The following is a 25,345-nucleotide window of genomic DNA, read 5'->3' on the forward strand; positions in this document are numbered from 1 at the left end:
CACTCAAGCGAGGAGCCTGCTGCGATGCAGTATGTCTCATTCAGGTTCCAGGAGTTTTAAAAGGGCCAAAATATAGGTAATGACCCTACATCCCCCACCTCTCCCAGCCTCCACTGAGCAAATTCTCAGGCAGGTCAGCCTGTTCAGAAAGAAAGGGGATGGAAGAAGCAGCAGGCAGCCCTGAGAACAAGCTGGAATTCCTTCTGCAGTGAGGCACAAGTCAGACAGAGAGAAATTGCCAGGGCAGCTGCAACCCTGATTTAGGGGGGCAGAGTGGGGAGAAACATCCCTCAAGCTAAATGAGGGGATGGGCTTCCCTCCGCCCACCCCAGGGACCTGCCGCTGGGTGCAGGTGACCGTGCACAACCTATTCTTCAGCTCTCCAGACACAGGCAGGGAGCAACCCAAGCAGGGAACGAAACCTGCAGTCAGCAGCACTTCGCGCTCCATGGCATTTTCAGCCACCCAGCTCAGAGGAGGCTGGCCCGGTCCTGTGGCTAGCAGTGTCCATCCCAACACGGGACCACATAGCCCCTCTGCTGGGGGAAGGTTCTGGTGTACACAAGCCATTTCAGTCCCCACTACCAATTCTGCAGGTCATTTGCACTGACAGTAGGGCACAAACCACCCAAAGAAAACAACATGTTTTGGAATGTAACAATTTATTGGGGTTATTATTTTTTTTAACTCCCCATTTCTGGCATTGATACAATATTCAAGAGCAGCAGAAAGAACAAAATGTACAAGAATACAAGAGTAATTAGCACAACCCCCACCCCCAAACCCGGAGCAAACCATTTTCCTGTGGGAAGCACCAAAGGAAGGGGTGATCCAATCACCCCTCCAGTGGCTATGCCTCCCACCCATCCACTCTAGACAGAGTTTAGCCAGCTGGGAACTGGATTAAAACATAACAAAACAAAAAAACAAATGCAAACACTATATTTAAAATGAAAATTGCAAGACAAAAAATATATAGATATACAATTAATCCGTGCACAATTTTTAATTAAATGCATTTTTTTCAAAATAAAAAAAAATTACAAGATACATATTTAGGTTTATTTTAAATTAAAAAAAAATCACCACCTTCACTCTGTATGCCAAGTGAGTGGAAATAAAGAGACAGATGGGTTGCATCAGGACCACTATCACTCTAGGAGTTAGGTCTAACTTTCTCTTATCTAAAGAACAAGGCCCTGATGCTGCCAAAACTCAAGCACAGGCTGAACCCGGAGCACCCAAGTACCACAGAGTTCAATAGGGTAACTTGCCTGCTTGAAGTTAAATATTTGCAGAAATCTGCAGGACTTGAAGCCTAAGCTTGGCACTGGGGAAAGTGAAAGGAAGAAACAGATGAGGTAGGCCCCTGTCCTCCACCACCACCACTGGACAACTTTCTACCCCAAAACAAAACAAACAAAAAAAACCCCCATCACTCCCCAAATAGAGAATTCTCTATTCTTAAGGAGCAGACAGGGTTCAACAGCAGAGGTAAGTGAGCAGGAGGGGAAGAGAGCATGCCAAGTAGTTTAGCTCCAGGGGAAAAAAAAAACCCACCACCAAAAACAAAAACCAGCTTTTTTCTAAAAAAGTCATCATGGTAAATTTTTGTTCTGCTTAAGAACTTGATCCAAGACTACCTCCTCCTTTGCAGCAAGTATGCCTGGATGCAGCAGACAACTTACTCCAGGACAGGCAAAGAACAACAGAGAACCTACCTGCTGCCTTCACCCTGCAAGGAAACCCACAGCACCTCTGCAGAATTGGGCACAGTTGGGGGTTTGTTCTGGAGTAAGTGAAAGCCCTGCTATTTGCGTGAGGCCCCAAAGCCCCATGAAGTGCTTTGACGCAACAAATCACGCTCCTGAAGTTTAGTGCAAGCTTTAAGTGCTTGTCTGAACAAGAAATGAAGTCAAGAACATGCTCTAGCAATTTGCTGGAACAGGGCCCTGCTGAAGGAATAGCCATTTCAACTACTTGTCTCCAGGCCCCTTCCCTCCCACCAGGTATAATTTTTGGGCCACTCCTGAAGCTGGTATCACTCTGACTGCATCTAGCTGCTCTTCTGTCACCTTACTTCTTTCCCTCTTCCTCCCACCACACCACAGCCCCTGCTCTGTGCTTTTCACCCCCTTCCCAGCTCCTGCTTCACTCAGCCCAGAAGCACTGAGGGCATTCCCCAACAACTCCACCCCCAGCACCGTCTCTTCTGGGGCTCCCAGGTGGGACCTTGTAAGGGAAGTGCTGAAAGCACAACACTCCAAGGAGGAGGTAGGACTCCCACCCCAAGGACAGTCCTTTTGGATAGTCCTGGAAGCATTTTATTTCACACCACACAGAAGCTGGAAGAGTCAGAAGAACTGCCCACCACCATGGGAGGATCAAACCAGCTACATCTTCTGTCACTCCTTGAAGGAGAAATTTGGAAAAAGAACTCAAGGCTCCTCAACACCTTTATAAGCAAGGACACAGGGCATGTTAGATTCACTACGCAGGACGCCTGGGAAGTTGTTGGTGCCAGGGCCATTGCCCCTGCACAGATAAGGGCACAAATCCCACTAGACATGTTAGTCTGACACAGGCCAACATTAAAAAGGGAGAGAAGTCAAGTAGAGGATGCGGGATGGGAAAAAAAAGGGTGAGGGTGGAGACAGATGCCAACATCTTCTCCCATCTAGGGAGAAATCTAAAAAAAATAAGTCACTTCTTTGCGCAAACCCAAAGCAACAATGAAATAAGCTTGCTAAAGTTACCTACAGAAGGAACCACAGACAGGGAGAGGGGGACTTCTGAAGCAATGCTCAGCACTCCTCTAGCTCTCTGCAAACATCATTGGAGTCAACCTCCCAGCACCCTCAGTGGGATAGCCCCCCTCCACCCACTGCCACTTTTGCACTAGGAAGACAGAGGCACAGGGCAGTGAAACATCTGGCAAAAAGGCCACAGCAAACCAAGAAAGAACAGAAGCCAGGAGGCACCTAGTTCCCAGCCCCAAATCAACCCTCTGCAACATATCGCTTTCAGAACAGAGATCAAAACAGGCTACACATGGGGTGGTGGGTAAGAAGGGGGGAAAGAAGGGAGGGGGGATTTCTTTTATATTTATATATAAAAAGTAAATAAGATCCCAGCTCTTGCACGACTATTCGGCGATTGAAAAATGCAGCAAAAGCAAGCGACACTGGAGTAAAAGGATGCGCCAGGCAAGGAGGAAAATGTCTTGTCAGAAGGTAGGGAAGGAGGCGAGGGACAAATAAGCGCTTAGCCAGACACATACTCCAGGTTTGTTACACCTCTCTGGGAAGAAGGATCTACCCCCAAGCAGTCTCAATAACATTACAGCCACTGAAGTGGGTAGAAGAGTGGGGGACCTGGGACACTATTCTTCAGCATGGCAACCCAGAGAAAGCTTTTCCTCTCTGCTGGGAGGTCCCCAAGAGAGCGATCGTCTCCAAACACTGTGAGCTGCTGACACCTCCTCTACAAAAAAGGGCTGGGAAAGGGAGTGAAATCCCTAGGAAGACTCAACTCAGAGATAGCTCCTACCTGGTAAAGGGCTGGATTGGGTTTTATGTTTGTTTCATAAATCTCCCTGGGAACTTTGGTAAGGGGAGACATGGAGAAATGCTCCCTTTCCCTTCTGAAAACAGAAATTAAGCTAATGGCTCACCACAGCTGGGCCTGCTCGCCACAGTCTATTTCTATGTTTTCCCACCCCAAAAGGAGCTTGCATCTCATTAGCTTCACGCATGCCTAGTCCCACTCTGCTCAGCAAGGAGAAAAGAGAGCATGAGACAGGAAGCTGCCGTTCTAAGCTGAAGGCCATGGGAAGCACTGGCAGAGCTTAATGGGTAGAGAGAGAAGAAAAAGGTCCCAGAAGAGCCCAGGTTATGGGAGGAATGGATACATCCATTACCTGCCATTTCAAACTCAAGGGCACAAGAGAAGTCCAGACAAGTAAAACTATCCTAGCGTCCCCTGCCTGCCACCTTCTGTTCTGTTCAGACACCAACATCTGGTTGCTTCCCTCTTCCCTGCAGTCACTCCCACACATCAGATGAACACATGACAGAGACATCTTGGATGGGGAAGCCAGCACACAAAAGCTGCCTCCTCATTTTGAAGAAATGTTAGGACAACTCTTCCGCCCACCCCCCATAAAGCTAGGGCAGAAGAATGCAATCCTACTCAAGTGAAATCCCATCAGGGCCCTTTTCTCTCCACCCCAACTCCTCCAGCATTTGCTGGTCTCTGGCAGTCTCAAGGAGAGGGTATGCCTCACTTAGCAGAAACTTCTCAGCACGCAAGGCAGCTCTCTCATCTCCCCCTGAAGATCTGGCTACTGTCAGAGGTGGGACACTGGACTCCATACATATGGAACTCAGGCCTTTGTCCTGATGTGGTGAATCCCATATGAAAAATGCCATTCCCCACCCAGAATTGACATTGGGAGAAGCTAAGAGACCCTAAGGAGGGGAGGCGTATCTGTTTCTGAGGAGATAAGCCCACCATGTTTAATCCTGCTTGGATACGGGGGAGGGAAAATAGAAAAGACAGCGATTTGGCAAGAAAGGTACATGCCAACCCCAAATCTTAGCAGCTTGCTGCGCATGCAAAGTCAACTGTTTCCATGCTGCTGGTCTGATTCTGGCAGAACAAGATCAACCATTTCTGAGGGCCACTTGGCCGGAAAACAATTTGAAGACTCTACCTTAGCTCACAGGAGAGGTATGGGAGGGAAGGAAACTCGCACTCCAACACTTGGGAGGCAAGAACGGGAAGGGTTTGTACACAGGGTTCCTCCAACATGCAACTTGCCTTTTCTGCACAGAGATCACTGCTTAGTCCCAGAATGCCTTTCCCTCCAGTTCAAGCAAGCCAAACACCATCCCAGACATACATGCTTCAATACTACAAAATACTCTTTTCTCTAAGGACCATCTAATACCACTACAGTTTGTGCAATCACTGCATTTATTATTCATTTTTTAAACTCTCTCTCGCTTTCTCCCTGTAGAAATTTTTTTTAAACTTTTCTTTTTTTATGCAAAACTAATCATTTCACTTTTTCCACTCCATCATAAAATCTCCTCTAAAAACACAACAACAAGAGAACAAACATGGCACAGACACAGAGAGTATTTCCCTGTTTTTGCTTTTCTAGGGATTATGGGGAAAGGAAGGGGATACTTTCAAATAAACTCCTCCGCCAATCCCACACCTTCTTTAAAGGGCATGGATAGATCTTCCTTCCCATCTCCATTAAAGAGCAGGGATAAAAATTTAGGGGGAGGAGTGTAACCCACGTGAATACGAAGGTAGGTTAGTCAGCCCTAAGTGGCTTGTCCACTTGAGATTGTTGCTGCATTCAAGTTAACAGATCTCTAACTCAAAACAGCACAGGATCTTGATTTCAGATCCAGAGGTTCAGGGTTGATTCCCACCTGGCGACCCATCCAAGAAGAGATTTGTCACACAAGCAGCTGAGCTGTGTCTGCAATCCGGATCATACTCCTTTCTTCCTCCACAAAGAGGATCTGTTGCACAAGTTCCTTTGCCACAACAAATACCCTTATCTCCTCACCTCAGGAAGAGGGTCCTCATGGAGTATCCCTACAACGACCCACGGTTTTGCTCTTCACAGACAATCCCCTTACTTGTCACTCTGGAGAAAGGCAAAAACCCTTCATTAAGCAATTCCTGCCCCCCACCCCCAAAGAACACCGTACAAGAGACACTGGGGAAAAGAATTCTGCCAAGTGAACACATCTTGGCCAAAATACATCAAGAGTTTCCTATTAAAGTTCCCTTTTATCTCCCACTTAAACTTTCAATTTTTTTTCAGAATCTCATCACCACAAAACAAAACACATCACCACATACACGCCAAACAGTAACTTAACAACCAAGAAAAGTGACTGGCCAGTATGCATCCACCCCATAAAAAAGTTCCTCTTATCCTGCAGCCTCAGAATACAGTTATTTGTTTAGAAGAGAAAAAGAAAAAAAAGAAAAAAGGAGAGAAGAATCTTCTTGCTATTTCCCTAAGGGAGAGCTTTTCCCTATACCTACAACCTGCTCATATTTGAAGCTGCAGTCATAAGGATAAGCTATGTTAAAATACGGGATCCCTGGGTGGGCCAGGCACAGGAAAGATGCAAAAATAAAGACACAAAAATTACAGGCAGGTATTAATACAGACACGCACACAAGTCCAACAAGTTATAGGAAGCCTTAGCTTGGTGAATGAATTGGGGAAGTCTCTTTATCCCCACCCCCAACCTTAGTTATAAATGCAACTGCTTCCCCAAAAAGTCCACTAAGTTTTTTGAACAAGGGGCAGGGAGGGGGAAGGTATGCAAAGGGTGGGACTAACAGCACCTGGAATCCCCCCTCAGACTGTCTACACAAGCACTGAACCGCAACTGGTTTGAATTCACCATGCTTTGCAGTTTTGAACTCTACCCTCTGTTAGGCAATGTTTGTGGGGAGATCAGCAAAGATTTTATTACACCAACTGATGAGTTGGAGGAGAGGAAGAGACAACCTCTGGGCACAGAAGCCCTAATTAAGGTCAGAAGACGGTCTCTCCCTCTGCCACACCAACTATGCCACTTGCACAAAAAAATATTACCTCTCTCCCACAAACTGCCTCACTTCCACCCTCAGACCCTTACAACCACAAAATCACTACTTCACATGAGAACACTCCTCACAGCTGATAGCTTCCAGCTCCCGAGTGTCCTCATGCACAAGCACCAAAGGGGTGAATTCCACTTGTGTTTGCCTGTCCAGGGCAAATTTGTACATAGACGAGCCCTGATGCAGGGAATTTTTTCCACCCTTTTCACCTCTGCAGCATGTATGTGGAAGTAACACCCCTCTGACCCATCCCAGGGTAATGGGGACAGGGCTGAGAGGATGAGACTCTCCCACAGACTGATACTTCAGCACCTCTTTTCCTTGCACCTACAGGCTCAGTCATGGGCAAGTAGGGCAAGAGGGGAGAGCAAAGGAATGGCATTACACCATGAAGCTTATGACTGATGGAAATCAAGCAAGCCACAAAGGGCAGGTGAAGGAGAGAACTTATTTGGGACATGAATAGCATGTCCAAGCAAGGGTAGTCAGGGCAAGAAGGAGTTGTGGGTAAAGAATGGCAAGCTATGGTCTTGCTTCCTCACACTCGCAAGGGATGAAAATTTCTGGACCAACTCACAGGAATTCAGGGGAGGGGGGAAAAAAAAATCAACACACATGCATATAATGTGAGAGAGACAGTTATTTCTTATTAGCACCTTTGGTTGACAGTTGTAAGGGCTATTTCAGATCCTGAAAAGGCAAAGGGGAACCCTCTTCAGGCCATCCACAGAAGTGAAAGGAGAACAGGAGAGAGATGAAAGGAAGCAAGAAGAACAGAGGACCTGTGTTAGCATCCATCCCTCCCTCTGAGGGAGCAGAGCAGGGTGGAAGCAAAAAGGTTCAGGGGAAGCTTACACACAATGCAGATCAGCCTCATCCGGCTGGGGCAGCATCACGCTATCAGCGTATCTTCTCCCAAACTGAAGGATGGATGCACAGCCAACTCCTGCTTCCACCATGGAAAGGCTGGGGAAGGGCATTTTATGCCCTCTCCTCCAGGCAAGTGCAAGTAATGAACATGAGGAGGAATATCTGGGCCAGAAGCAGACTCCCCTTTTCCTCCCTTCTCCCTGCAAAGCTGAGCAGGTTGGAAGATGCAAAGAGGAGGGACCAGGCCACATGAAAGCACCCATACAACTGCCAAGGTAGCACCAATAGCTAAAAGGGAAGCCAGTGTGGGGCATATGCTGCATGGGGCACCTCCCAACCACCCCAGCTTTGTCACAAGCACCTTTCAGGCATGATGCGTCACCTGCCCCTCTCCCCATTGCTCTGGATCAGCCATTGCCATGACTGCAGCATACGAGTTGGCGGATCCAGGCCACAGGCCAAGGGGGAAGACGGTAGGATCAGAGTCATGGCAGGAAAAACAAGAGGAATGGAAGAGACTGCATGCACATTGCTGGAGAAGGCTTGGGGGGAGTGGGTGAGGGCTCCAATTCTCTTACATCCCCCTCTCAAGGGTTTGGAGAGCCTCTTCATTTTTAGTCAAAGATGAAAGGGGATGGAGGGGAAGAGCACCTTCCCCGCCATCCCCCCCCCATGCACACACGTTCACTGACTCCTCATCCCCAAAGGCTCCATAGCCAGTTGGACAACACCACATTCAAGGGCAAACAACCACTCCCCAGCCCCACCACAACCTCCCTGCCCTCCCCCAGCAGCAGTGACACCCAGGAAGACTGGATGGCCCCTGCTCCTCCCACTGCAATGCCACAGCCTCTGAGCAAGAGGGAGTGGGCAGGAAGAAAGGAGGAGGAAAGGTGGCGGTGAAGGTAGAGGGACAGCAAAGGGGAGAAGGAGAGAACTAAGGACAGCCATTCACACCACGACTTCTCACAGGTAGAGCTCCCCCCACACCCCCAGAGCAGGGGGACCTGGCTGCTCACTTGCTGCCTCCTCCGCCACCTGCTGCCACTTTCTCAAAATCCTCCGCATTGCAGAACTCCTTGATGGTGACCGTGAGGAGGTTGCTGGTGACATCTGTGACCACCACATTAGAGCAAGGGGACATCTCGGGACGCCAATCACCGGTCTCCTGCTCTGGGTCGGAAGATGAAAGGGACAAGGAGGGTGTCTGCCCCCCACCACACCCTCCTTGAGGGGAACGCTTGCTGGTGGCGGCTGACTCAGGCGGGATCGAGAGGTCGAGGACCTCTGACTCACGCCAGTCAGGGATGGCTGGGCTGAGGGTCTCAGGAAGCAGCTTCGGAGGGGAATCATCTGGGTCGGATGATGAGTGGGGGGCGGGTGAGGGGCAGCCAGAGGAGCTAGAGCTGGGGGCATCGTAAGGGGTGGAGCCCATAATGAGCCCACAGGAGGCCGCTTGGGAACCTTCAGCTTCCCCTTTGCTCTCCAGAGAGGGGGCAGGTGCAGCGGACGGCTTATTGTAGAGTGAAAAGGTGCCAAACTTCATGTGGCGGATCTGGGTGCGGAGGACGCTCTCACTGAACTTTTTGCTCTTGCCGATGACACGGTTTCGGGAAGGGATCTTGGGCCGAGCCAGGCCTCCAGCCCCATTGGCAGGCTTCCCACCTTTGTCAATGACTTTGAGGTTGAGGATGATGCGGCTGCGCTTGGGCTCACGGGGCTTCACCTTGCGGTTGATGATGCGAACGGTCTCAGAGAAGGGCGAGACGGGAGGACGGATGCCGGCCCCCCCACCCACGCTCCCACCATTCTGGGGGTCTGGACGGGGCAGAGGGCGCCGGGACATGCGGTGGCATCGCCGGATATCTTTCTTGAGCCGGTGCACTGCAGCACTGGAGTGGAGCTTGGGAGATGTGGTACTGGAGCCAGGCTTGACAGAAAAGTGTACATCCCCAATGTGGAGGGCCTCCGCTTGGGCCCGAGCCTGCGGTGGTGGGGAGAGAAAAAAAAACAGGGTCAGAGAGGCAGCCTAGATGCAGTCATGTCTCAAAAACAGGCCTTCCTCACCTCAGGACAGGCCTTTAATGGCAATGCCATGCCACAGTATCCCATTTATACCCACACTAATGACAACCACCCCCCCCAACCTCGTGCTTAACCTACCGGTGAGAGGGGACAGACAACCTCCCCTCTGTGCCAGCTCTACAGAAGGGATGAGCCAAATTCATAATCCTTCAGCTACAAAGCTTCAGCTCAGACTGCAAGAAACCATGTTTTCAGCACCAAGGACTCCCAATTCAGTCCGCGGCCTGCCAACCAAGGAGGTGGTCACCACAAGTGACACCACTACTTGGTGACAAACATGCTGAGGAATTTCGAGATGGGGGCAAAATGCAGGTATTGGCTGTGACCTATGGACTACTGATAGCTGTGGCACAGCCCCTACACAAGCAAGGGGCACTGTCTGCATCCTTTTTGGGCAGCTAATTAGTCCCAGGGCAAACATCTGTGACAACATATGCTTCTCCCAGGAGGAAACAGCCACAGTCTCTAGCTATGTTTCAGAGGTACAATTATGGTTTCTAACGCCCTTCTTGGTCACCATCAGCCAGCTTCCCATTGTCAGTCACATAGCTAAACACCCTACTAGGCATTTGGGCTGTTGGTGGGGCTCAGCACCAACAATATGGCTTGTGTTGAGTTAATACCCAAACCTAGAGTACTAGACCCAAGTGAGGGGACTGCATCTGATCATCTAGGAGATGAGCAAAAGACAAAGGATAGGGGAAGAGTAATGCTTACTCTTCCCCTCCCATAACCAGACTTGTCTGCTCTAGGAAGCATGGTAGAAGGGGGTCTGGAGAAACAGATGGAAGTGGGTGAGGGTGGTCTGATGAACTGAAGTATCAAATCCAAAGGTCAGAAGAAGAGGGAAAGAGAGGATATTTAGGCAGATCAGTTCCATCAGAGTTGTCTTAGTTAAACACAGGAAACAGAGCCTAGAAACTACAGTCAAGTTGCTTTATCCCAACTCTGCCTTAGGAGCCAGGTCCAGTACTCAAAGTCAGAGACTAGACCAGCTGGAACTCAAGTCAAAATTAACTGCATCTCCAGAGAAGAGACTACCTTGTCCTTTTGAACACCACACTTATTTAAAGAGGTACTAATTCAACAAAGCAGGAATAGATCTGGCTTAACTGCACAGTGTCTGCCCTCCCTGAGGGCCAGGGAAAAGAAATAAGTTTAAGCTCTGCCACTTTGAGATAATGCCAGAGCCGGCCCTGGTTCATGCGCCAGGGAGACAGGAACATTTGCTGGCAGCAGAAACAGCAGTCTCATTGGTAAGCTGAGCAAGTACAGCCTGAAGACCCTGTGGGCATGGAAACCCAGAACATATTCTTACACCTTCTCTTGTCAGGGCAAAGCTCATCTTGGAGCTCAGTCTCCCACTTGCACCCTGCTACCTGCCCCAAACAAACCTCCTTTCTTATTCCCTCAACCCCAAAGGCAGTCACTGACAAAAGTAACCCACACCTTGACTCCACAGGGCCAGCCTCCCTCCAGTTACCCATCTAGTGAGCTGCTTCCCCCATCTTGTGGGCACGAGAAGAACTGCAGCACCAGAAGACAGCTGCTTTTCCTCCCCAACTTTTCTATCCTGTTAGCCCCTAGCACACGCCAAGATCAGGATGGCTTCTCGCCAACTAAGAGCTTTAGCACTCCAACACCATCTCCTTTGTCCCCCTGCAGGCTGTGCCTCCTACCAAGGAAACGGCTGTGGAAGAATGTTCTTGTAAAGCCAGTGATCTTACAGATTCAAGCGAGGGGCCCAGGGCAGCTCTGCACGACAAGCTCAGAGCCTTGGGCCCACATCCCCAGCAAGCTCCGTTGCCACCCAAGTGCACTTATTATCCCACTGAGATCCCAATGAGAACTGCAGAAGATCCAGAATAAGTAAAGAATGGAAACACAGAAGACATTTTGTGGCTAATGCTGGATCATTCCCTGCAGTATTTTTTATATCCTGGCTGCAGGGAATGATCCAGCATTCACTGTGAAAGTGCAGACTGAAGGCTCATCTGCACCAGGTATCTTCAGCTTTATATTAGATAACTGACAAATACATCAGGACAAGTGACATGACTGCAAAGACAGGCATGGACACTGCCTGAACCTTAGCTCTGGACTGTGTATGGCTTCTTAACATGGCTGGAAGGAAAAGTCCCCAGCACAGATGGACCCCAGAATGCATAGGAAGCATCTCAGCATCCAGCCAGTTTCTCTTTGCTCAGCTTCACGTATTACTCATGCCCTGCTTCACACATTATTCCATGCCCCAAACAGCTCAGAAAATGGTTAGACAGTGTTCCTGTCCTAGGGACCCTACAGACCTGAGCGTAGTGGCAGCACCAGGAGAACTCCCTGCATCGTACATCAACTCTTCCCCCCACACACCCCAAAGCACTGTGATTTATAGACCCCCCCGCCAGCTGCAGCCTGAGAACAGCAGACCCTTTCAGAACACCACGGGCACAGACAGATGCACATCTAGGGCTGTGCTTGTTTTTCCTTTTCACAGGTTCCTCCAAAGCAGAAGACTGACACGAGGACAAAAACCTACAGAGATGGTCATGTTTGCTTTCTGACATTACCATACCAAGACAGCCTGGGTTAAGGACTTTATTTCTCCTTTCTCCCCTTGCCCATCACAGCCAGCCCTTTAAGCATAGCTGTTCTCATGCTTTGGGCTTCTCTCCAATTTACCATTGCTCAGTGGAGAACAAAGTGCAACACAATGTTCCATTTCCAAAACACAGGACAGCAAAGCCAGGCAAAGAGCATAGAGACAGATGGATCAGTAAAAATCCCTGATCCACACCTTGGGTAGACACACGCAGATATCCTTCAGGCCTCTCCTGCTGCCAAGACCACCTTCTAGATTAATTTACTGTCCTATATCACACCTGACTGATGAATTCTGCTACATGTCACTTTCAAGGCCTCCTCCATGCCTCGCTGCTCAGTCAAGAGGTCTAATTGCTGCTGGCCTGCAATGCTACCTTCTATCACCTGCTGGTGAAAGAAGCAGGCCTTCCCCCCACAACGCCCCTCAAGCTTGGTGGAAGCAATCACAAACATCCACAGTTGCCTTATACACTGCAAACTCCTCAGCGAATTTTCCCATCAGCTACATTAAGCACAAAACGGTAACGCCAGCATGGTCACTGCATGGCCACTTTCATACCCCTGCTGATCATACTTTCTCTGTCTTTGCACATTAATCTCTCAGCTCATGTCCTGTTTTGACCGGAAGACCTGTCTTTGTTTTGTGCTTACACAGTAGCTAGCACAGAGCCCTGGCCCATGACTAGCACCTTTCCAGTGTGCCAAAAATACTAGGTATCCTTTACTTGCTATGTGTCTCCGTTTTCAGTTACTTCTGGAGCACGTTTTCCAGCCTGAACTTATTTCTAACTTGTGTTTCAGCTCTCTGCTTTTGCTAAAATTCCAGCTTCAGTAGTTTCCAAGTAGAATGTATGCACCATTGACCTCCTCTGCCAGACTATTAAGAGATATGCTAAGTTGAGACCTAACAGTCCTCCCCAGGTGCTACAGGGCTGTTCCCAGTGACCAGGTTCAATGTGAGCTCCAAAGAACAGTATGCAAATATTCAGCTTACCTTGAGCTTGTTTTTCCAGGTAAGGTTTCAAGAAAAATAGTATCGGATGCTTTATCTAAGACCAGCCCCCACATTCCTCTCACTTGCGAAGCTCTGTAGTTCTACCAGACATAGGATCAGGTTTAGCCAGGCATCAGCTATACGAACTCAAGTCTCTGCCCTGCAGAGCACATTTTCTGGGCTCACTCATTTCCATTTCTTGCTTCCAAATGTATGTTAAGTAACTTGCTACCTCCTGTTTGCAGAAGACTCAGCAATCAGTATTATCTGCTGGAAATACACTTCTCCGTGCTACAGATCCATTCCTCCATCACACATACTGTATGAGCACAAAGTCTTTAAAAACAAAGCTGTTTTGTCCTTTCAGCTATGCCAACATAGTTTATGCTACTAAGCAAGAACTTTTGCAAAAGGAAACTACTACTTCATTTTTTTTTTCCTGTTTTTACCTGCAGGATTTGCTCAGTATTGAAAAGGTACTCAGCACACACACAAAATAACTCACTTTCTGCTTACAGCTCAGCCTACATCAGGATGCAGTTTCTGGAGACTTGCTGCAGTGCTCTGTCATGAGAGCAAGGCAATTGCTAGGATTGCTTCCCTTCCTCTCCCCCCTTTTGGGACCTGTATCACCTTTATTTAGCTCATACAGCTCATTGTCCCTGGGAACTAATACATCTCCCTTGCTCCCTACTATTTCTAAATAAATGTCCCTTGAGGCCCAGTAAGCATATTTGCTCATTCATTCCCTTAACGCACTGAGGCACACAAGCACGTACACTGAAATCATACTTACACGTGCTCTGTAAAGCCTCACTCACCTGATTTGTATCAAAGTATCTGCAACTTGGAAGTAAAAAAAAAATTATCTTGTAAGGCAACGGATTCCTAGTTAATTATTTCAAAGTCAAGTAACTTTCAGTAGTGCTGCTGCAATGTAGTAGCACTACTCTCTCATGCATTACTGGTTCTGCTTTGTCTGTTATATTTCACCTGCATTCCCACAGTCCTTGCTCCAAACAGCATTCGTAAGAGCTCTTCATTCCCCTTTTTGGCTGCCATTCTGTCTTTTTATTGCCCTCTTTCTTCTGCATCCTTCCAAGTGACAAGACAACTGCAAGTTAGTTTGTGGTCCAGTTCTCCCAAGCAACACTGCCATAAACTAAAGTCTCCCCACTGGATGGTGAACAAAATGCTACAAAGGGGAACAGCCTGGTTTCAAACTGCTCAGGGATAATTTACAAACAGGGAGGAGATCAGAAGAAACCCAACTTCAGAGTTCAAGGAAGGGAGAAGTGACCATGCTGTTCTGTCCCTTCTTCCTCCCTGCCAAATTAGACAGTGGGGGAAGCGAATGGGACAACTCATGCTGCAGCCAGGCCAGGCACTCCTCCTTGCTCTGTTCTCAGTTACTTCTTCCTCCCCATTAGCCTTCCCCAGTCTTTTCACCTTAGTATTTGCAGCCACCCAGAATAGAGATCTTCGCTAGCCACCCACTGAGCTTGGAGACCAGGCTCAGTCTCTTAATAGCACTTGCCAGACTTCAGACTGGCGAGCTTTGCATTCCTCACAGCCTAGTGCCGAGAGGAAAAGCAAAATAAAAAACAAAAAAGAAAACAAAAACAAACAAAACAAAAAAGCAAACTAAGCAGAGGAAAAGAGAGCAGTTACTGCAGCATCCATGGGGGTTAATGTTTCTTTCTAAGCCTCCATTCTGCCCTCAAGCTGAAGGGCCTATCCTCAAGGAAGAATTCTGCCACAGACACCTAAGCAGTAAGGTGAGAGCCTTACATGTAGTGCTACCTGTTTCAAACCAAGGACTCTGCTTCTCATACACTCAGCAAAGATCTTACAGCATACTGTCGGCCTCCCAAGAATTACAACCTCCTCCAAGCTTGATCTCAGCTGTGGGAAAGTTTGCTTCTAGACACACAGAATAAAGACCCATTTCCTTCCCCAAACTTTGGGATTGAAGTTTGCAGGGGTTACTTTCAAGGCCAGCCATTTTGGTAGTGATATTACAAAGCCTGGACTGTGATTTCCCTTTGCAGTCTGATCGAAAGGGCAAGTGTTAGACAGCTCACAGCAATAGGAGCCTGGCTTACAAAGGCAGCAGGTGGCTGAAGACGCAGCTTTTCAAAGCTTTTCCAAAGGCGTGGGCAACTAACCTGCTGGAATGCTTTCTGTAAATCCCCCTGGGTGCCTATCTGCAGCTTTTGAGAACTAATCCCTTGACAAATCTAGCCCCAACTGCAAACTAAAACACCCACACAAACCAGGGGCCTGAGTGGCATATCAGAGCCCTTATTTTGATACCTTACTAGAGATTCAGTTTAAACATATGAAAAATCCTAGTAAGCCACTGATTCAAGGGCAGGCTAGTCCACCAAAGCAGTCCTAGGCCAGACCCCTATTTAAACATCATTCCACCCAGGCCTAATCTTTTCAGTTAGCAGATCAAAAAGAATATTGTTCTAACTGCCAACTCTGAAGACTCCCTCTGGGATGTTAGAGTCAAATTTCTTCCCCTGCTTCTGAAATTCTCATTGGCAAAAGATTCTGCAGCTGAGAACCAAAAACGTTGTTAACGATGTGTGAGGCAGAACAGAATCCCACTACCCCTGTAGTAGCACCCACTCTGCAGGATTAACAAGGTCAAAGCCCCATCTTCACCAGGTCAGAAGAAATGACTGAAACACATATATGGATCAAGCAGAACCGTCTAGCTTGTTGGTCTTAGCTGCTTTTCTAGCAGCAGTCACACTGCTAGTGGTTTGTCTGAACAGACCTTGAACATGTTCAGATAGGGCTAACTGAGATAGAGTTACTTCTTGCTGCCTCGCCTGGGGTGTTATTTTTAGGGTAGGATCAGAAGTCACAGAAAATGGCAAGTCAAAGCTCTAAACAGTTTCACCAGCTCTGTTTCCCAGAGCTGCAAATCAAGTGGCAGTGCCAGTGGTTCTGCCCTGCTCAGTGTTTCCCACAAAGAGGCATCAATCTTCATGAGATCGTGTCTTGCTCCCTATCTGAATCCATCCTCTCCAGAGTCTCAAGTCAGTTATACAAACCTACAGGTTTTCAGTAACATTTGAGAAGCTGGGAGAAAGATGACGTGCTACAGAAACATTTCAGGGATGTGATTCAAAGGATGTTATTGAATAATTTAGGTTCCAAGTTTCAGGGGTTTTAAAGGGCAAGGGGAGAAGAGGAGAACTGAGTGTGGGGTTTTTTTGGCAAGAGAAAAATTAGCAATGGATTTTATACATTCCTGTTACATATTCAGAGTCAAAAAAGACAAAACTAGTTACACACAGTAATGCTGAAACTACAGCATAAACAGAGAAGAAAAACACTTCTCGACCACTCTGAAGAGTGTCAGGTGTTACAAGCAACAGTATTTTTTAATTCAAGCAGAGAAGTATTTTAAGCTGGTGATTTCCCTTTAAGTTTTCCTCTGCACTATTTGTAACCTAAACAAAAAGCTTTCATTTAATGCATGACCACCAGAAAGAGAAAAACCAACTAGTCCAGTTTCACTGAATAAAGAGTAAGAGGTGGCACACATCACTTATGTTTATGGCTTTCAGTTTGTAGAGACAGAAAACTGTTAGCAGCAAAACAGGCCGTGTGGAAAAGGCGGACAGTTCCATCAACAGAACTTTCACAAGATCACCATAGTTCCCTGGGTTTTACTCAGGGCATCTGAATACCCTTATTCCTGCATTTCTCTTACATGCTTTGTTAAATCCTCTCAGAGCAGAGGACAGATGATACCCTACCCCTCACTGCTCCTTCCAATGCTCATACAGTTAAAATGCTACACTAACTTGAGTAAAGCTCCAACATCTGTCAGGTAGAGGAGAGTATTAACCTGTTTCACAGATGGGGAAACAGATACAACGATTTGCCCAAAGCCACAGAGTGACTGGGAGACACCTTACTAGAGGGACCACCCTCGTTGTTCCAGGGCTTTTTACTAGATCAGACCAGGGAAGCTGATAACTCCCTCAATTGTCTTAAACCTGCAAGGGTGTGTTGTGTTTCTCCATTCATTTAAGGTCTGATATTGTGATAGTTGGGGGAGGGAGGGGGGAAGAAGGGAGCAAAGCAAGGAGGTTTGTCTGTGGACTAGTAATCCACATAACTCATATGAGCTGTCATGCAACTACCACATTTCCTAGTTTAAAAAAAAAGCCATGGTGGGGGGGAAGGTGCACTAGGGACCACCCTCATTATTCTTCACTACAAAAGTGCAGAGATGCTATGAAGATACCTTCTTGTAAAAGTGCAGGGTCTATTGGAGAAGAACTGGAAACTTCAGCTGCTTTCCTACGCAGAGATGAAGTGCTCCTCCTTCCCGCCCCCCCCCCCCAAAGTGAAACAAGCTTGCAGTTTTCAGATCAAAACGTGAACCCTGCATGAAACTCCCATACAGCATCTACACACTGAAAGATGATAAGAACAGCACAAGTGGCAGCAGGACTCCAGCCACAGCTGCCCAGTTACTCAGTGTGCTGCTAAGTTACAGGACACAGACTGAATAAAATGCGCTACTGTAGGAAGAGGGAGTGGGACAGGCTCGCTCTCCACTGCGACAGCAGAAGGCCATAAGGAGGGAGAGAATATTGGCAAAAAGAACGCAGCCTCACCACGCACATCTGCATATACTGACTGTCCTGCTGGGGCACCCATCACACACACACCTCACACGCTTACTTCTGCATCCCTGCCCCCTACCCGTTTTCCTGTCCTGTTGTCCCCATATTCCCAGAGCAAGGCACACACAAGTCGCTTGAAAGTCCCATTCTTCCAAGGGCACAAGTCAGTGAGGTTCTCAAGACATTCAGGTAGGCCTAAGTTATTTAAATAAGAGTTACCTTCAGGAGAAAAGTTTTAGGCTTTGGTCCTCTCTTCTTGGGCCCATACAGCTCACGTTCTCGTTCCCTTTAGGGAGTCAAATTTGTTCAGAAGTTAGAACTTTTTCCCAAAGGAAGAAAGCCAAGTACACAAGTTAAAAAAAAAAAAAAAGAGAGAGAGAGCGTAGATGTCCTTTCCCGCTCACTCTCCCAGAAGCCAAACCTGCTGCCCCCCCGCCCTCCCCCGGGACGGGGACGCGGGGGGGGGGGGGGGGAACCGCCACTCACTTCTGCTCGAAGGCCGCGATGAGCCGCGAGTCGAGGATGTTCTCTTCGGGCTCCCAGGTGCTGTACCTGCCGGGCCAGAGGCGCCGAGGCGGCGCGCCGCGAGGTTAGCGCCCAGGCCCGCGCCGCGGCCCCGGGGGCGGCCTGCCGCAGGGGGCCGCCGCGGCGCCCACCGCGCCCGCGGGGCCCCTTCCCCTCGCCTCGCCTCCCCCCCGGCCCCACTCACTTGATGGCCCAGCCTTTCCATTTCACCAGGTACTCGATGCGCCCCTGCAAAACACAGACCGGGGGGGGGGGGTGTTAAAGCGGGGCGGCGGCGGGGGGGCGCCGCGGGCCGGCCGGGCGGGAGGCGGCGGCAGCGTGGGGCCGCGGCTGGGCCCCCCTCCCCTCCCCTCCCCTCTCCTCTCCCCTCCCCGGGCCGCCCCTCACCTTTCGGATGCGCCGCTTGATGATGGACTCGGCGGCGAAGACGCGCTCCCCCACTGCAGACAGCTCCATCTTGCTCCTCGGCGGCGGCGGCGGCAGCAGCGGCGGCGGCGCCCACAGCCCATAATAATCCCGCCCGCCTGCTCCGCCCCGCCCCCCCCCTCCCGCCCGCCCTCCTCGTGCCGTCGCCGGCTCGCGCACGCCCGCGCGCCCCCTCCCGCCGCGACCGCGCGGCGGCACGTGACCCTCCCCCCCCCCGCCGCCATCCCTCGGGGGGCGGTTGCTAGGGGAAGGGGAGGCGGGCGCAGGCGCCGGCTCTTAAAGGGGCCGCGCGGCGAAGGGGGGGCGGGTGTGAGGGAGGGGCCGCAGTGGTCAGCCGGGCAGCACGGAGGCGTTGCCACCCGAACCCACTTCCTTCCTTCCTTATTTTAAACAATATTCGCACTGGGGACCCCACAGCCTCACCTGAACATGCACCTGAACCCACGCGGCGAGGTGTCACCGCCATGCCTCACCTGTCTCTGACCAACATGGCGGCACCAGAAGGGTTAAGAGGGGAAACGGGCAGCCTTAGCATAGCAGCATAGGCAAAGCCCAGCAATAAGGGCGCTTGAGTCCTTCTTTCTCTTTCCTTTTGGCTGGCACTTTTATGTGCTCTAATTTTTGAGCCAGTACGGGGTACTGTAAGGTAAATGGGCCAAGCATTAAAAAACCTTAAAAAAAAGTCAAGTCACTTAAAGGAATTCCCCATGCTGAGTGTTACTGCTAAATCCTATTTAATTTGCAGTGTGCTTTACACTGTCTTGCAGGTGCTAAAGAGAGAGAAAACTTCTGTCAAAAATAATTCCCTGTAATTCAAAATGGAAGTTCGTGGCCCTGCAGCGGTCTCAGTATGGCCCTCGAGCTCGTGGCTCTTCCCCAGGACCGCTCTGGGGACACACTGCCAGGCACACAGCAGTGTAGCATATTCCCCTGGCCTCACTTTCATTCTGTTTTTAGGGCGAGCAAGAGGGATGCATTTCAGAATAATACTCTCTGGAGGAAGAGGGAGCTGTGATGGGGATTTCAGGCAATGGCTAGCTTGCTTTTTGCTGCTCTGTCCCAAACCAGCATGAGCTCACCAGCTGCCTGCAGAGCACTAGCACCCTTCTGCTCCTCCTCTTTACTGGGCCTCAGGGAGCGCCCCCAGGGCCCGGGCCTTCGCTAACCCTTTCTTCACTTGCTTTTCCCCTCACTACTGGCTCAGAAGCTCCATCTAGAAAGGGGGTATTTTGGAAAGCACTAAATTTCTCAACATCAGCAGGGCCCAGAGGGACGGATTTCCCCCAAATCAAGGGAGGCAGGTGGTAGAACTAACCATTTCATTGCTGCTGGCATAATGCCTGCCATCCAGGCAAGAGTTTGTCATACTGATTTGGTCTTTTTCATCTTGGCAGCCAAAGCATTGCAACCACCACCAGCTGCCTTGATCAGAGGAAAAGGACTTCAAGAGATGACATGTCCCAGCCACATTGTCCACATCCGAGGCGGAGGGGACAGAGAGGTTTATTTCCATTTTCACAGAATCAGAATCACAGAATCACTGAGGTTGGAAGGGACCTCTGGAGATCATCTAGTCCAACCCCCCTGCTCAAGCAGGGTCACCTAGAGCACATTGCACAGGATTGCATCCAGGCGTGTTTTGAATATCTCCAGAGAAGGAGACTCCACCACCTCTCGGGGCAACCTGTTCCAGTGCTCTGTCACCCTCACAGTGAAAAAGTTTTTCCTCATGTTAAGATGGAAGTGTCTGTGTTTCAGTTTGTGCCCATTGCCTCGCGTCCTGTCGCTCGGCACCACTGAAAAGAGTCTGGCCCCATCCTCTCGACACCCTCCCTTCAGATACTTGTACACGTTGATAAGATCTCCTCTCAGCCTTCTCTTCTCCAGGCTAAACAGGCCCAGCTCTCTCAGCCTTTCCTCATAAGAGAGATGCTCCAGTCCCCTAATCATCTTTGTAGCCCTTCGCTGGGCTTGCTCCAGTAGTGCCACATCCCTCTTGTACTGGGGAGCCCAGAACTGGATGCAGTACTCCAGATGTGGCCTCACCAGGGCTGAGTAGAGGGGGAGGATCACCTCCCTCAACCTGCTGGCAACACTCTTCCTGATGCACCCCAGGATACCATTGGCCTTCTTGGCCACAAGGGCACATTGCTGGCTCATGCTTAACTTGGTGTCCACCAGCACTCCCAGGTCCTTCTCAGCAGAGCTGTTTTCCAGCAGGTCAACCCCCAACCTGTACTGGCGCAGGGGGTTATTCCTCCCCAGGTGCAGGACCCTGCACTTCCCTTTGTTGAACTTCATGAGGTTCCTCTCTGCCCACCTCTCCAGCCTGTCCAGGTCTCTCTGAATGGCAGCACAGCCCTCTGGCGTATCAGCCACTCCTCCCAGTTTTGTATCATCAGCAAACTTGCTGAGGGTGCACTCTGTCCCTTCATCCAGGTCATTGATGAAGAAGTTGAACAAGACTGGACCCAGTACTGACCCCTGGGGGACACCGCTAGCTACAGGCCTCCAACTAGACTCTGTGCCACTGATCACAACTCTCTGAGCTCTGCCATTCAGCCAGTTCTCAATCCACCTCACTGTCCACTCATCTAACCCACACTTCCTGAGTTTGTCTATGAGGATGCTATGGGAGACAGTGTCAAAAGCCTTGCTGAAGTCTAGGTAGACAACATCCACTGCTCTCCCCTCATCTACCCAGCCAGTCATTCCATCATAGAAGGCTATCAGATTGGTTAGGCATGATTTCCCCTTGGTGAAGCCATGCTGACTACTCCTGATCACTTTCTTGTCCTCCACATGCTTGGAGATGGCCTCTAGGATGAGCTGCTCCATCACCTTTCCAGGGATGGAGGTGAGGCTGACTGGCCTGTAGTTCCCTGGGTCCTCCTTCTTGCCCTTTTTGAAGACTGGGGTGACATTGGCTTTCTTCCAGTCCTCGGGCACCTCTCCTGTTCTCCATGACCTTTCAAAGATGATGGAGAGTGGCTTAGCAATAATGTCCGCCAGCTCCCTCAGCACTCGTGGGTGCATCCCATCAGGGCCCATGGATTTGTGGGAGTCAAGTTTGCTTAAATGATCTCTAACCCACTCCTCCTCCACCAAGGGAAAGTCTTCCTCTCTCCAGACTTTCTCTCTTGCCTCCAGGGTCTGGGGTTCCTGAGGGCTGGCCTGACCAGTAAAGACTGAAGCAAAGAAGGCATTCAGTAACTCTGCCTTCTCTGCATCCTTCGTCACCAGGGCACCCACCCCGTTCAGCAAAGGGCCCACATTTTCCCTAGTCTTCCTCTTGCTGCTGATGTATTTGAAGAAGCCCTTCTTGCTGTCCTTGACATCTCTAGCCAGATTTAATTCCAAATGAGCCTTAGCCTTCCTCGTCGCATCCCTGCATACTCTGACAACGTTCCTATATTCCTCCCAAGTGGCCTGTCCCCCTTTCCACTTTCTGTAGACTTCCTTCTTCTGGTTGAGTTTTGCCAGGAGCTCCTTGCTCATCCATGCAGGTCTCCTGCCTCCTTTGCTTGACTTCCTACTCATAGGGATGCACCGCTCTTGAGCCTGGAGGAAGTGATGTTTGAATATTAACCAACTCTCTTGAACACTCCTTCCTTCCAGGGCCCTCACCCATGGGATTCCTCCAAGTAGGTCCCTGAAGAGGACAAAGTTTGCTCTCCTGAAGTCCAGGGTTGCGATCCTACTTGGTGCCCTGCTGCCTCCTCGCAGGATCCTGAACTCCACCATCTCATGGTCACTGCAGCCAAGGCAGCCCCCAACCTTCACATCTTCCACCAGTCCTTCTTTGTTTGTTAGTACGAGGTCCAGCAGCACACCTCTCCTTGTTGGCTCCTCCACCACCTGGGTCAAGAAGTTGTCACCAATGCTCTGCAGGAATCTCCAGGACTGTTTGTGCCTAGCTGTGTTGTCTTTCCAGCAGATATCAGGGTGGTTGAAGTCCCCCATGAGAACCAGGGCCTGGGATCGTGAGGCTACTTCCAGCTGTCTGTAGAAGGCCTCATCGACTTCCTCATCCTGATCAGGTGGCCTGTAGTAAACACCCACAACAGTGTCACCCATGCTAGCCTGCCCTTTAATCCTTGCCCATAAGCTCTCGACTCGCTCTTCATCCACCCCTAGGCACAGCTCAATACATTCCAGTTGCTCTCTCACATAAAGAGCAACTCCACCACCTCGCTTTCCTGGCCTGTCTTTCCTAAAAAGCACGTAGCCATCCATGACAGCACTCCAGTCATACGAGCTATCCCACCATGTCTCTGTAATGGCAATGAGATCATGGCCCTGCGACCGCACACACATCTCTAGTTCTTCCTGTTTGTTCCCCAAGCTGCGTGCATTGGTGTACAGGCATTTCAGGGAGGTGATCGAGCATGCAGGTTTCCCAGGAGGGATACAAGAGGGTCCTCCATAGCCACATCCCACGCGCACTTCCCTGGCTGCATTCACCTGCTGGAGGCATCCTGACTTGAGCAGTCTTTTGCCAACTACCCTGTCACTATAACTCTCCCCTTCCCCCATCTTTCCTAGTTTAAAGCCCTCCTTACCAGGTTGGCCAACCTGTTGGCAAAGACCCGCGTGCCCCGCCTCGTGAGGTGGATCCCATCTCTCGCCATCAGTTGTCGATCTTCAAACAGGGTCCCATGGTCGTAGAAACCAAAACCCTGTTGCCAACACCAGCGGCGCAGCCAGTCGTTAACCTGGAAAGTCCGTCTCCTCCTCCTCTCATCCATCCCCCTCACTGGCAGGATTGAGGAGAAGATGACCTGGGCTCCCAGACCCTTGACCACCATCCCCAGAGCTCTGAAATCCTGCTTGATGGTCTGCAGTTTGCCCTTGGTGTCATTGGTGCCCACATGGAAGAGCAGCAGTGGGTAATAGTCCGAAGAATGGACGAGCCTTGGCAGTCTTTGCATGACATCTCTCACACAAGCCCCCGGCAGGCCACAAACCTCTCTAGACAAGAGGTCAGGTCGGCAGATAGATGCCTCCGTCCCCTGTAGCAGGGAGTCCCCCACAACAATCACCCGCCGCTTTTTCCGGGTGTTCCGGTAGGGCACAGGGTCTGTTGTCCCGGTTACTTCCCTGGCAGCCATGCCCATCTCCTCCTCATCCTGGAGGGCACTAAACCTGTTCTTCAGCTTCAGGTCTTCAGGAGGAGTAGGAGCCTTTCTCCTCCCACGAGCAGTGACCAGTTTCCAGCCTGAATGTTCAGGTTCCTGAATGCTGACAGAGAGGAGGAAGATGAGATGGGAAACGGACAGAGCCTTACAGACACTGGTTGCAGGGCTGGCCAAGATGCAGACAATGCAGAGAACAAGGTGTTTCTGTCGTCAGGGCCTGAACCACGGTATACTCCACCACTGATAATTCTGCATTTAGGTCACATCACTCACTTCGAGAAAGGGCCTTTTTCAGCCTGTTCTCAGGTATTTACCGTCACAGGCCAACAGAAAACAAAAAACCCAGACAGATCCCTTAACTCTCATGTAGAATGGGACAAATCCTTCTGGACTGCCTCACTTCCCCAGACACCATGTTTTTCCCTCCCAATCCTTTATACACTACAAAGTGACTTCAAAAGAACAAGCTGATCACACTGATCGCACCTGCTACCTTTTGCTTTTTCACCTTTTTAACTGATTTCAACTTTGCACTTTCAGTGTTCAGTAACACCATCCACATTTCAGTTAGCATATTTGTTACTGTTCACTTTGTTTAAACAACTGCTTTTACACTTGTGGCTGACTGTCAAGTAACTTAACTTCCAGCCATCAATATCATAAACCCATTTCCAAATAAAACAGGGGAAAAGTCCTTACATGGCTACACTAACACACATGCAGCAACTGTGATTGATGGCCTTATCCCCAAACAGCCATACAGATCACAAGCAGCACATCTCACCTTCAAGTAGAAGCACAAGGCATCCCTGATCCATGGTCCAGAAGGAGCGGCAACATTTCAGAGTGCTCCACGTGCTCTTTCAAGTTATTTTCTCATTCCACCTGTCAGCGAGATGCTCTCTCCAGCTACAATAGTTGGTAAAGTCATTGCAAGTAGCTATTTTACAGGTATTACTCAGCCCCTGACTCTTTCATCTAACTTTTAGTTTCCCAAAGCAAAACAGCAGCAGTTGCTCAGCTGTTCAAAGCAATATCCAGTTGTTCAGAGCATTGCTGGGTACTTTGTTTCATTCACTTTCCAGTTAAAAAAAAGAAAAACAAAAAAACCCCCAGCTATTGTTGACAGTGGCCACAGGAACAAGATATTTTCTTGGCATCTCACTGTCCTGAAGACCCTGGTGGTGTAGGCTACACCAGCTCACTTCTTGCTTATACTGATAAGCCTGCAAAGGGAAGCAATAAGCTTTGTGGGAGCAGCAAGAATGACCTTTCTCACAAGGAACATTGGCAAGTGGTGCATGAGCATAGGGGGAGAGCAGTAGGTGCATAAAACATGTTTTTTAAAAATATGGCACTTGACTGTGAGAAACTGACCTACGCAAAGCCAGTAGCCACCACCA

General features: G+C 49.6%; 1 protein-coding gene across 2 annotated transcripts; it reads right to left on the reverse strand.

The window, feature by feature from the left end:
- Nucleotides 1–645: 645 nt before the first annotated feature.
- Nucleotides 646–18,870, reverse strand: CBX6 (chromobox 6). 2 transcript variants are annotated; one of them, XM_067310051.1, is made up of 5 exons: nt 18,766–18,870; nt 18,563–18,606; nt 18,340–18,405; nt 18,073–18,139; nt 646–9,445 (listed from the first exon to the last, which is right to left on the reverse strand). In XM_067310051.1, the coding sequence occupies exons 1-5, from the start codon at nt 18,832–18,834 to the stop codon at nt 8,531–8,533; spliced, it is 1,161 nt and encodes a 386-aa protein (XP_067166152.1). In that variant the 5' UTR covers nt 18,835–18,870; the 3' UTR covers nt 646–8,530. The 2 variants fall into 2 exon arrangements, with proteins under 2 accessions (XP_067166152.1, XP_067166147.1); XM_067310046.1 differs by having other exon boundaries at nt 646–9,499.
- Nucleotides 18,871–25,345: the final 6,475 nt, after the last annotated feature.

The sequence above is a fragment of the Apteryx mantelli genome, chromosome 1 (genome assembly GCF_036417845.1).
Source record: "Apteryx mantelli isolate bAptMan1 chromosome 1, bAptMan1.hap1, whole genome shotgun sequence".
In the NCBI taxonomy this organism is placed as follows: domain Eukaryota; kingdom Metazoa; phylum Chordata; class Aves; order Apterygiformes; family Apterygidae; genus Apteryx; species Apteryx mantelli.

What these genes read in the sequence shown, in the direction of transcription:
- CBX6 (XM_067310046.1), bottom strand. Translation starts at nt 18,834, where the DNA reads ATGGAGCTGTCTGCAGTGGGGGAGCGCGTCTTCGCCGCCGAGTCCATC. An exon ending in ATCGCGGCCTTCGAGCAGAA is followed by an intron (nt 18,140 to 18,339) that starts GTGAGTGGCGGT and finishes GACTCCCTAAAG; the next exon opens with GGAACGAGAACGTGAGCTGT. An exon ending in CTAAAACTTTTCTCCTGAAG is followed by an intron (nt 9,500 to 18,072) that starts GTAACTCTTATT and finishes CCACCACCGCAG; the next exon opens with GCTCGGGCCCAAGCGGAGGC.